The sequence below is a fragment of the Mirounga angustirostris genome, unplaced genomic scaffold (genome assembly GCF_029215605.1).
Source record: "Mirounga angustirostris isolate CCGP_5_RB_7025 unplaced genomic scaffold, mMirAng1.0.hap1 SCAF_15, whole genome shotgun sequence".
In the NCBI taxonomy this organism is placed as follows: Eukaryota; Metazoa; Chordata; class Mammalia; order Carnivora; family Phocidae; genus Mirounga; species Mirounga angustirostris.
This window is the reverse complement of record NW_026991723.1, coordinates 57110394-57122871: the sequence shown is the minus strand read 5'-3', so window position 1 is coordinate 57122871 and position 12478 is coordinate 57110394. Positions and strand designations below refer to the sequence as shown.

Here is a 12478-nt window from a genome sequence, read left to right as displayed (position 1 = left end):
TAAAAAGTTTCTCAAATGCAGAGAAATGAGCCTCACCCTGTGCCACAGTGACTATCCTGCAGACTTTCCAGAAGGAAGGGCCTAGGTTCTGAAAACTTCCTGCAAGAAAAGGGACTAGAAAAGCAGATCCTGACAGAAGGCCAGCAAAACCGAAAGTTCCATTTGTCCTTTGTTTCCTTTCTCAGGATTTTGAAGATACTGTGACCCAGTTGGATGAAATCCTGGCTCTGAAATCCAAGTGCATCCAGAGTCTGAGGAGCCAGCTTCAGCTGTACCTGGCCTGCCACAGGCCGACCACAGCCCCTGAGAGGACAGTGGTGTCTTAGAACAAGATCCAGTATGAGGTGATGGGAGCAGTTCAGGAGCCTGTGCTGAATTCCCGGGGGCTGAAGGGGCCTCTGCCAGGCCCTCCTTACAAATCCTAGAACCCACTCCCCGGTCCTGCCCATGCTGGCCTCTCCCCAGCCACACATGGCCTTGACTAGGCCCCAGCTCCTCTCTCAGGGCCAAGCCTCTGTCCCTCAGTTCCAAGCACAGGAGCATCTGTAGGGAAGGACAGAGCAGCCTAAAAAACTTAATATACCCCTCCCTTTTCTGGGGGGCTAGAAGAGAATTTGTCTTACCGACCCCTTGTCTGTGAAAACACATTTGGGTCTAATAACCTTGTGGATGTTTCTGAGTTTGAGGACCAGAGGATGGGGTGGGCCAGTGGTAACCTAGAGGTGAGAGATCACAAGCTGGGGAAGAAAACATGCTGAACTCAGGGGCTTTGTTAGCTGAATTCTGTGCCCACATCACTGCATTACTCTTTCAATAGCACTCCTGCCCCTGGAGCAGTTCCAGGCTCCTGACTCCTCACCTGCCATGCCCACTCGTGGCAAAGTTGAAGTGGAGGATCTCCTCACCCTACCTTTATCCAGCATCACCCTGGCTGTCCACTCCCTCTCAAGGGCCTGTGTTCGGTTGTATCTTGGCACTGAGAGCCCTAGTCAACAGTCGGAGACTCTGAGGCAGAATTTTTATACACACACCCCTTCACGTGAGTTCTGCCTGCTGTGTATCTTTTCATGAGAAAGAAGCTCCAGACAAATACAAAGTGGTCTGCCACTTCCTAGGGCCACCCTGGGTCAAACAAGACGCAGGTGTCACAGCCTTGGCTCTGATGCCCATTGTAATGTGTGGAAACTTCAGTTTCTTACAGGGAAAAGGATACCTTTTTAAGGTTTCAAAAGGAGGGCTTAATTAAAAGGGTAGCGGAAGGCGCCTGGGTGGCTCAGTTGGTTAAGCGACTGCCTCCGGCTCAGGTCATGATCCTGGAGTCCCGGGATCGAGTTGCTCGGCAGGGAGTCTGCTTCTCCCTCTCCCACCCCCCATTTGTGTTCCCTCTCTTGCTGTGTCTTTCTCTGTCAAATAAATAAAATCTTTTTAAAAAATAAATAAAAAAAATAAAAGGGTAGCGGAAGGGCTGACTGGCTTTCTGAGACTACAGCCCTGCCACCCTTTGCCTGAACTGAGCACTAGAGGGCGGCCTCTTCCCAGCTTCGTGGCCCAAAGGCTCTGCCATCTCCTCACATGATCACTAAAAGAATGAGACCCACTGCCAGCCAAGAGCACTAGAGGGACTGTGGGATGGCATTAAGTATAAGGACAAGAAACTTCAGGGAGGAATCTAGTTCTCTCAGCTACAGCAGCACCGCTGAGAGCTGGTGAAGCAGTCTGAATCCACAGGAAAAGGTACTTCCTCATTTCTGAGTGATTGCCCCAAAAGCCCAGACTGTCTCACCTCCACAGTCAGTCTCGCAGGAAGGCATGTCCTTGGTTCCAGAGACTGAGCTAGGTCAGGTTTATAAAGCCAGGGCCGACTGCGGGGCCAGCTCCTGGGTCCCACAGGCCTATAGCGGGAAGAGAGTACTAAAAAGACAGAAAATGGTTAGTGCCGGTTTCATCCCCAGCAAATCCAAGCAGGAATCCCTTCCCCACCCACCCCAACCCCTCAGTAAAATAGCACTTGGCAATAAAGAAATTATCACAGCAGGACATACCTTTTAGACTTTTATTAGTAGTTTTCTGAAGAATCAAAATAGTTAGCAAATTAGATTCATCAAGACTGTATATCCTTTGTATTTAGATCTTTAATGATGTACAACAGAATATAAAACAAAGGAAAGAGACTGATTTCTATGACTAGGTGTTAACTCATTGTGACATCCTAGAGCAGGGGGCTGGAGGGAGAGGCTGTTCTCCAAGGAGAACCGAGGTGGAGTTAGTGCTGGGCTACTCTATTGCAGCCTGTTTCTCCCCCACTCAGTATGCTGGGAAGGGGCCAATGATTTCTTAAACTGATGACTGTTTCCTTGAGCAGGAGGCTCTAAAATCCTGGGTAGCAGAGGACTGTGGTCCAAACCAAGCCAAACGAAACAGGCTGGGGCAGGGAAGCATGAGAACTGCCTGGCAGACGAGGCCAACTCAGCACCCCATGGGGAAAGGGCATTCTTTGCACCTCAGAGACATTGCAGAACCAGTGTAACACTAAGAGACTTTGTTAAAAGGAGGAGGAAAAAAAAAAAAACCCTGGAAGAACCTTTTCAATTGCACTCAACTTGGATTAGAGTTCAGTCCACCAGTGCAGGGGAGGGAAGCATCTAGCCCTAAAGCAGCACTGAGTCTGGCCCTCCCACCCCTTCTCCCTGACTCCTTTTGGCAACTGGGCCAGGTTTCGGCTGAGGACATACAGACCCCAGGAGGGCCAAGGTGGGAAGGACACTTCTCAAAATACAAATACATTTAATATTGAAGGAGCCAGGGCAGTGCTGGAGGCATTCACATGCCCGAATCTTTCCTACTTTCTCCCCAGCTCAGAGACTGGCAAGCACAGTCTCCACACCTGACCTTCCACCCCCAAAAGAAAATCAGGAAGTGTGCCCCTTCTCCTTCCCCACACATGGGCTCCTCAGGGCCTCCTGCAGGGGCGGTTCCACGGCAGGGTCTAGGCAGTGCCTGGTCTCAGCTGGCTCCTGCCCGAGCCATGAGGTCTTCCAGAGCATTGTCCTGGTCATTGTTGTGAAGTAGCAGAACCTCCTTAATGTCTTTCAGTTCAAAGCCCATTTCCTTAAATTTGCTCATTAACTGAAGAAACTCCATCATCTAAGGGACAGAAGAGAATGAAGATTGAAGAGAGGGGTCTGGCCACATAGCAGAGTGGAGGAATGTGCATGTAGGGGGCTGCTTGGGGAAGTCTGCATCTTTTGCCAGAGCCTTGAGAGTCCCTCAGGTCCCCTAGCAAGCAGAGGGTGGCTGTGGAGGAAGCCAGGGCAGACCAGTTGATGCTACAACCCATCATCCTTCAGGAACTATGCCCAGTTCCAAATCCTGCTGACTCATGGGTCCCACTAACCAAAATCCACACGCACACCAAGGTAGGATACTGAACCCAGAAACAGCTGCTCTCCAGGGAGCAGGCTAGGCAAAGTGACTAGCAATCTCCCCAATCATCCAGAAGTCTAGCTTTTTGCCCAGGTCATTTCCCTTTCCCTTCCCTGGGACTCTATATAGTCTTCAACCCAATGCTTTGTCAAACCTAACAACCCAAACTAGCCAAATGCCTATCTGGACACTTGAGAGAAAATGCATTCTGACTACCTCTGCCTGTAGTCACTGGTAGGGAAAGGGGGTTCTGGGCCAGAGGACGCTACTTTGTCCCTCCTTTCCAGAGGGTTTCCGTGAAACAGAAGGGTCCTACCTTTTCCTCTGAACACTGGTGCATTTCCAGAGCCTCTTCCACTAAAAGAGGGTCGAATCCCTTCTCACAGAGCTGTCCATGTGCAAAGAGATAGTCGAGAATCTTAAGAAAAGAAAAAGGTGAGTACCTATTACCACTCTTGTCGGTGCTTCCCAAGAGTCTTACACAAGCCAGCAAGTGTGGTATCTGCTCCCCACCAAGCTAGGACTTGATTTTGTATCATGAACTGCATCCAACATAGCAGGACCTCAGTGACTATTTGCTGAACAGGTAGGCACACCCTTATAAACATGAGTAATTTTTCAAAGGCGTTCCTGTCACAACTGACTCACATCTCCATGTCATCTCCACAGCCTGGGCAGGATATTCTAACAAACAGCCCAAGTCAGAAAATGATCCCAAGGTTTAAGACTCCAGTACCCTATTTTGGAACACCCCAGGGCAGCTATGACAGGATAAACATTTCTGGAAGGAGGCATCTGACCGTATCTCAAGCCTAGTGTGCCCTCTGAGGAGGGGCAGAGAACAGTCCCAACGGCTCTAATACTCCCAGGGCTTTCCTCCAGCCTGGGTCCCAGAGCAGCCCCCTAAGTAGAAGCACTGCTGCTAAGGCTGCTGTTTCCCCAACAAAACACCCTGAGTCCCGCGAACTCACAAGAAAGGACGCTGGGCCTATGAGTGGGATGGGGCTCTAGGATACAAGCAGGACACTGGTCTAGGACCTCTCTCCAGGCTGGCTCCCCCCACCCCCTAGCCAACCACTCACTCACCTGTTCAATATTCTCTCCTTTCCTCTTCATGGCTCTCAGGACACACTCATATGAGTAGCCCATGTTGACCACTGTCTCCACACACTGCCGCTCACTGGGGGACAGTGTCTGCAGTTCAGAATAGGCCTGGGGACAGCTGGAAGTGTTGGGCACTTGTGACATTGAGAAGTTCGGAGGTGTCACCTGGTGGTGGAGAAACAAGAGGATCAGGCAGGAAGAAAGACGACTGAGGCCCCAGAAGACATGTCACTGAAGCAGCCCAGTCCAGGGGCTTGCCATTTCTGACACTAACCAAACTCCCAAACAGTCTGCCTGCAAGAACGAGCCAGGCTGCTGGCCAGACATCCTGAAGAAGGGTAAGGGAGCACCAAGCGAGGGAAAGCTGGGAAGACACCTTCAATTGTGGCTGTCCGCTGCCCTCATCCCAGCTTAGAGAATGAGGAAATACAAGAGCCACATGCCCTTCTGTGTTCAAATCCCTTGGGCTTGAATTAGAGAAGTTCTGAGGCTGCCCATGGGACTGATGGCAAGATGGCTGCCATGATTTCTCTCCAGTGCTCCATTACCCCTTTCAAAGGCTGTTGTATGTCAGAGTCCTAAAAGGATCATTCACCTCAGACACCCCTAACTCGGGCTCTCTCCCGACAATGTCTCTGTTCTTGCTTCCGTCCCTGGGCTGGGCAGAGACAGCGAGTGCTGTTCCCCTGCATGGCCAGCTCAGGGTCTCAGAGCTTCAAGGGCACTCCACCTCTGCCCCACACCATGAGCCACAAGGCTCAGTTCCCTCCACAGCTGCCTGCCCACAGAGCCAAGACTGAAGGACTATTAGCCAGCCACACCAGGCTGGGCCTTTAAGGACAGGTATGTGACTCCAGGGCCCTGCCTCTACTGGCCTGCAGGTAGCCTGCTCCCTGCCATCAGGACTCTATTAACCTCCGTCTGATTGGTGGGCAGAGTCCCATGATAAACTCCTCCCACCACTTCTGATAATGACTCAGACCCAAGGCCTGAAGGCAGCTCACCCTCAGGCCAAAGGACCGAACCAAGGCGGCACACGGTCACAGCTGTTTTACAGTTTGGCCCAGCTCCTGAGAACCAGGACAAGTATTTCAACAGAATATTACTTCCTCTGGGGGGAGGGGGTTAGGAAGCACGGAACCCCTGGTCTTAGAAAGACAGTCAAAATTACATAGCTATAACCATATACTTTCCTCAAAGTCAGCTAGGAAAAATCAAGACTACAGGCCTTAAAGCCCATTGTTTCCTCTTACCCATCTCACCCCCAGCACCCCTGGCAGCCCAGTCACAGGGCTGTCATTAACTTCTAGGGAGTCACAACAGGGGACAGAGACTGGATCACACCAGTCTGGCCACTTTTGCAGGTCCCAAGATAATCTCAAGGACAGGGTCTACCTGGGCTTGAGAATACAAACAGCCAAACAGAGTTTGTTCATATTGCTGACACATCACAGTATGTTAATGTGAGCTCCCAGAGGTTAGTTACCGTATCACATGTATTTCTGAATTCCCAGGCCCTGGCTTTAGGCTTGGCATTTACAGGGCTCTACTCATCAGCTGCAGAATAAACGGGGGTCTATTAGGATTTCAAAGGGGGAATTTCATTTAACAGAAGTTACCCTGATTCTCCCTCCCCAAAGCCCACTAAAATGATAATAAAACAAAACTGTATTAATATTTAAGGTCAAAGAGGGGCTCCTGGGTGCTTCACTTGGTTAAGCGTCTGCCTTTGGCTCAGGTCATGATCCCAGGGTCCTGGGATTAAGCCCCATGTTGGGCTCCCTGCTCAGTGGAGATCCCTCTACCCCTCCCAGCCTGCTCATGCTCTCTCTCTCTCTCAAATAAAATCTTTTAAAAATACATTTAAGGTCGGGCGCCTGGGTGGCTCAGCTGGTTAAGTGACTGCCTTCGGCTCAGGTCATGATCCCAGGGTCCTGGGATCGAGTCCCACATCGGGCTCCCTGCTCAGTGGGAGGCCTGCTTCTCCCTCTCCCACTCCCCCTGCTTGTGTTCCTGTTCTCGCTGTCTCTGTCTCTGTCAAATAAATAAATAAAAGATTTTTAAGTATATATATATATATATATTTAAGGTCAAAGGAAGAGGGAATAGCAGTGGACAACATATTTCAATGACATTTTAGAATACAGAATACTAATGGAGCCACGGTAACTAAGCAGAAGCAATGAAGTTGTAAGTGGGAGAAAGGGGAGTCAGTTCACCAGCTCCTCAAAATTCCTGAGAGGGGTTCAGCATTTGGAAGCACCAGGCACTGTTGGGATAAAGCAAGGGCACAAAGCAAGTGATCAGAACAATAAAACCCTCGGGCAAAACCTTCCCCACCTGACCCTCTTCAGGAGGCAGACGGTTCCCTCTCTAGGGACTAAAAATAAGGACATGAGGCACAGTATGACAGTTTAAGAAACAAAAGGGGGATTTAAGTAAAAGTCTACACACCAGTCTTCCCCAACCTTCCTTAACCCTCAAGCAGAATTCCCAGGTGCAACTATAAGCCCCCAAAACGTTCATGTGTTAACATTTTGCAGAGTTCCCCAAAGCCTAGTAACCTTCAACCCTCAGTGAAGCTTAATGATTGGCAAGCACCCTCCAACACATACATTTCCCCCCCCACACTGTTAATTTTTTTTAAGTGCCTCACTCTTAAATGTGACTACAAAGGGGCACCTGGGTGGCTCAGTCGGTTAAGCAACTGCCTTCGGCTCAGGTCATGATCCTGGAGTCCCGGGATCGAGTCCCGCATTGGGCTCCCTGCTCAGCAAGGAGCCTGCTTCTCCCTCTAACCCTCCCCCCTCTCATGTACTCTCTCTCATTCTCGCTCTCTCAAATGAATAAATAAATCTTAAAAAAAAAATAATGTGACTACAAAGCCTGAGACACCAAACCAAAAGAGGGAATAGACAAAGCACTTGGAAATTTAAGATATGATAAAGTAAAATTTTATTTAAAAGGCTGTGAGATTTAAAAAAAAAAAAAAAAGTTATACGATAGTCAAGGATATATCCAGAAAGTAAGACAAAGACAAAGAGGGGGCACCTGGCTGGCTTAGGAGAGCATGTGACTCTTAATCTTGGGGTCAAGAGTTCAAGTACCACCTTGGGTTTAGAGATTACTTAAAAAAAATTAAAATTAAAAAAATTCTCTTTAAGGGTGCCTGGGTGGCTCAGTCATTAAGCATCTGCCTTCGCCTTCGGTCACGATCCCAGGGTCCCAGAATCGAACCCAACATCGGGCTCCCTGCCTGGCGGGAAGCCTGCTTCTCCCTCTCCCACTCCCCCTGCTTGTGTTCCCTCTCTCGCTGTGTCTCTCTCTGTCAAATAAATAAATAAAATCTTTAAAAAAAAAAAAAAAGCTAAAAAAAAAAGTTTTTAAAAAACAGTGTCCTTAAACCTTAAAGTTCTTAAAGGAGGGCGCCTGGGTGGCTCGGCTGTTAAGCGTCTGCCTTCGGCTTGGGTCGTGGTCCCGGGGTCCTGGGATCAAGTCCCACATCGGGCTCCCTGCTCGGCAGGAAGCCTGCTTCTCTAAAATCTTTTTTTAAAGATTTGTTTATTGGGGCGCCTGGGTGGCTCAGTCATTAAGCGTCTGCCTTTGGCTCAGGACATGATCCCAGGGTCCTGGGATCGAGCCCCGCATCAGGCTCCCTGCTCAGCGGGAAGCCTGCTTCTCCCTCTCCCACTCCCCCTGCTTGTGTTCCTCTCTAGCTGTGTCTCTCTCTGTCAAATAAATAAATAAAAAATCTTAAAAAAAAAAATGTATAACAAAAAGAGAAGAAAAAATGGAACAATTTCACTTATATGAAGTTGAAAAACAGGCAAAACTCAATTATGGTGATATAAGTCATTAGAATAACTAGTGGTTATAAGCTTTTTTTTTAAAGTAATAAGCTGTGCGTCCAGTGTGGGCCTTGAACTGATGACCCTGAGATCAAGAGCTGCATGCCCTACCTGAGCCAGCCAGGTGCCCCTAATTGGTGTTTAATAGGGAGTGAGTGTATGGACTTGGAAGTGGTACATGGGTGCCTTTTGGAGCACTAAAACTGTTCTCTCTTGTTCTGGGAAGTGAATACATGAGTCTATGGTAAAAATTCATTAAGCTGTACACTTAAAGATACATACACTTTATTGTGTATACATGATATACCTCAATTGAAAAAAAACCCAAAAAACTACTGAGCAGATAACCAAACGACCAGACTTGAGGTAAAGTCTTTAACATGAATCACTCTTACCAAAAACAAGTAACAACCTGGAAGAAACAGTCTATGAGGGAAAAGGAAGCTTAAAACAAACAAACAGGGGTGCCTGGGTGGCTCAGTCGGTTGGGAGTCTGCCTTCAGCTCAGGTCATGATCTCGGGCTCGGCTCCTGGGATCGGGCTCCTGGGATCAGGCCCCGTGTTGGGCTCCCTGCTCGGCGGGGAGCCTGCTTCTCCCTCTGCCTCTCCCCACTGCTCGTGCTTTCTCTCTCTCAAAATAAACAAGAAAACCCCAAAAAGAAACAAACCTGTATCTAAATATATACAATGTCTTCAGCAAGTTCACAGAAGATAATGCAACCATGCCTCAAAAACAATGTTATTTTAGGGGCGCCTGGGTGGCTCAGTCGTTAAGCGTCTGCCTTCGGCTCAGGTCCGAAGAAATAAAATCTTTAAAAAAAAAAGATTTGTTTATTTATTTGACAGAGAGAGACACAGCGAGAGAGGGAACACAAGCAGGGGGAGTGGGAGAGGGAGAAGCAGGCTTCCCGCCAAGCAGGGAGCCCCATGTGGGGCTCGATCCCAGGACCCTGGGATCATGACCTGAGCCGAAGGCAGACGCTTAACGACTGAGCCACCCAGGTGCCCCCCCCAAAAAAATTCTTAAAGGAAAATGACCTTCAACTAAGAAATCTAAATCCATCCAAACTATTATTCACACATAAGGGTAAAATTAAGACATTTTTGGATATTCAAGGACTCAAAACTGACAGGTTAACCAGTATGTTTGGATGTGTTTGGGAAAATTATTAGGTCTTTGATGGCTCTCCTGGAGCATCTGGATAAAATTGGCAACAAGTACAAAGAAACTATGCAGGGGTGCCAGGCTGGCTCAGTTGGTAGAGTGTGCAACTCTTGAATCTCTGGTTGTGGGTGCAGAGATTACTTAAAAACCTTTTAAAAATCTTAAAAAAAAAAAAAAAAGGGAAGGAAGACTGCAAATCTTTTAAATGGAGTAGTTTATGAGAAAAAGGTGCAAAAAAGAAAGTAATCACAACATAGTATTCAAACTTGGCGATAAATGTTTACCCAATCATAATGTGAACAGTAACGGTGGTCATATATATCATTTATATATATGATATATATGTAAGATACATATAATTTGTGATATAATTATGATGGAGGCTATGGGAAGGAAGTGGAGGGGCTAATAAGAGCTAAATCCTCAACTATAACAGAAGTATAAAACCATCTAAAATTGATAAATTTAGAAAAAGCAATACAAGCACTTTTAGAAACACAGAGATAAATCCCAGCAGAGATAGCTTAAAGAGTTAAAAGTGCCTGACTACAGGAAGCAAAACTGGAGTTAGGAACAGGAGTGGCAGGGAGCCACTGTTTTTCAATATAATCCTTTTAAATGTGACTTGATTGGTCACCTGGCTGGCTTAGTCAGAAGAGCATGCAACTCTTGATCTTGGGGTCATGAGTTCAAGCCCCACACTAGGTGTGGAGATTAAATAAATAAATTTTCAAAAATAAATAAATGAGCCTGGGTGGCTCAGTTGGTTAAGCATCTGACTCAGTTTCAACTCAGGTCATGATCTCAGGATCAGGAGATCGAGCCCTATGTTGGGGTCCAGGCTCTGCACTCAGTGATGAGTCTTCTCGAGATTCTTTCCCCTCCCACTCTCCACCCCCCACTCCTCCCCCTTCTCATGCTGTCTCTAATAAATATTTTTTTAAAAAATAAATGTGACTTGATTCAAATGTGCTTGTATTACTTTGATAAAAATATATTCATTTTAAAAATCTAGAGATAGAGGACTTGTAAGTATTAAAGCAATGGCAACAGAAGAATAGATAAACAGATCTTAACACCTAAAAGCTGAGAGTCTATATGTCAAAAATTATTTTAAATATACTTTCAAAGCAACTTGGCACTACTGTAATGCTTATTGGCCAAAATTAGTAAATTCACTACTCAAAAGTGTAAGGGAGGAGCAGAAATATTTTGCTGAAGCAACTGTGGAAGAGTAAGGAATATATCCATATCTGCAGAAAAAGAACCCAATAGCAGAATGAGCCTAACCAATGAGCAGAGCAAAGCCCATAAAAGGCTGACATGCAGTGGGAAAAGACCGGCTAAGGCTATGCTGGTCTCAGAAGGGCACATTACAAGATTCTTCTCAAGATGATCCTATGGACTTCTCAACTTCTAAGATTAGTTTATATACAGTAAAACATGAAATCAGAATCTGAAAAGTGAGACCCAAACACTGGGCTTTCTAAAACAGCCAACAAGAACCAAACTCCAGGAACATTTCCCTCAGAGCTCCTACGTAAAGGGTGTATACAGCTGAGTTGACCACCACTCCACTCCTCATATCCTCAAGTCACTAACTATCCTGAGGAGAAGTGCTTTGTTCACTGGGAAAGGTTCTCACTGTGGGCCTCAAAGACTCACTAAGATAGAGGAACAGGATGGAAACCAGGCTTTGCTTCTTGGGGGTAAGGGCCATGACTTCCTTAGAAAAACACCAGAACTTCAGCTTGGCTTATCTGCCCCTTGAAGGCAGAAAGTCCCTAGGCGAGCAAGAAGCAGACTCCCCTCCCACCCTGAAATGGATGGGCCCAAAAGAAACTCCACAATCAGGTGGGTCAGAGTGACAGGTGTTCTGGTTTGAGAACGACCTCCGCCATTAGTTCATCAGCTTTGGTCTCTAAATGGTTACTGTAACTTTAAAGGGGGATTTGAGGCTGAGGATCCCTTATCTTCCCCAGAGTGCTTTTAATTTCTCTAAAGCATATAATGAGTCATGAAGAGTATCCTACTGACCAGGAGGTAGGAGGATGAAGCCCATTCCTAGGAGGTAACACCAGAGTGCACTATCAAGTTTATCTGGGCCAAGGTCCACAGAAGTTTATAAACAGCAGTGAGCTCTATGACAGTGGAAGCACTCACACAGAGAGACAATCATTTACCAAGAAGGCTGTTGCTGGGACTTTGCACTTACTTTAAAGCAGGCCAAGGCTCATCTTTCTGCTGGCTTATTATAGTCTCTAACAGATACCCCACCAATACAATCAGGCTCCTCTCTGGCTCTAAAGAGTCTCTTAATATGCTTCATTTAAAAAATTTGTGAACAGGGGGCACCTGGGTAGCTCAGTTGGCTCAGGTCATGATCTCAGGGTCCTTGGATCAAGCCCCTCGTCGGGCTACACGCTCAGCAGGGAGTCTACTTGTCCCTATCCCTCTCTCTGTGCTCTCTTTCTCTATCAAATAAATGAAAATCTTTAAATAAATATCTGTGAACTGGTATAGCAAAAAGTTCTTAGACTTCTATGATTTCTATTCTAGAATGCAGTAATGTATTATTCTGTGCTGCTGAAACCACATCAAGAATTAAGCCTACACTTGGGGCGCCTGGGTGGCTCAGTCTTGTTAAGCATCTGCCTTCGGCTCAGGTTGTGGTCCCAGGGTCCTAGGATCAAGCCCCACATTGGGCTCCCTGCTCCGCGGGAAGCCTGCTTCTCCCTCTCCCACTCCCCCTGCTTGTGTTCCTCTCTTGCTGTGTCTCTCTCTGTCAAATAAATAAATAAAATCTTAAAAAAAAAAAAAAAAGAACTAAGCCTACACTTTATGACAAATAAAGGAACCTAGCTGCGCCTGCAACTTTTTTGTGCAACAAAATCAGATTTTTTTTTCAGGGTAATAACAAGTTGCAACTTCTGTTACC

The 12478-nt window shown here is 46.9% G+C and overlaps 2 protein-coding genes across 11 annotated transcripts in view; one reads left to right on the top strand and one right to left on the bottom strand.

Annotated features, from left to right (window-relative positions):
- Positions 1–2686, top strand: part of KIF24 (kinesin family member 24) — an 82855-nt gene extending 80169 nt beyond the window's left edge. For 6 of the 7 annotated variants that reach the window (XM_064579645.1, XM_064579648.1, XM_064579647.1 and 3 more), the window contains one exon: positions 186–2686. In XM_064579645.1, the coding sequence (XP_064435715.1) occupies positions 186–326 (141 nt within the window). In that variant the 3' untranslated portion in view covers positions 327–2686. The remainder of the gene's footprint in view (positions 1–185) is intronic. The other variant, XR_010407792.1, reaches the window with a different exon arrangement.
- The window catches only part of UBAP1 (ubiquitin associated protein 1), a 62622-nt gene continuing 51834 nt past the window's right edge, over positions 1691–12478 (bottom strand). For 3 of the 4 annotated variants that reach the window (XM_064579651.1, XM_064579655.1, XM_064579653.1), the window contains 3 exons: positions 4510–4692; positions 3740–3841; positions 2040–3144 (listed from right to left, as the gene is read on the bottom strand). In XM_064579651.1, the coding sequence (XP_064435721.1) occupies positions 3004–3144; positions 3740–3841; positions 4510–4692 (426 nt within the window). In that variant the 3' untranslated portion in view covers positions 2040–3003. Of the gene's footprint in view, positions 1912–2039; positions 3145–3739; positions 3842–4509; positions 4693–12478 lie in introns of those variants that run through there. The other variant, XM_064579654.1, reaches the window with a different exon arrangement.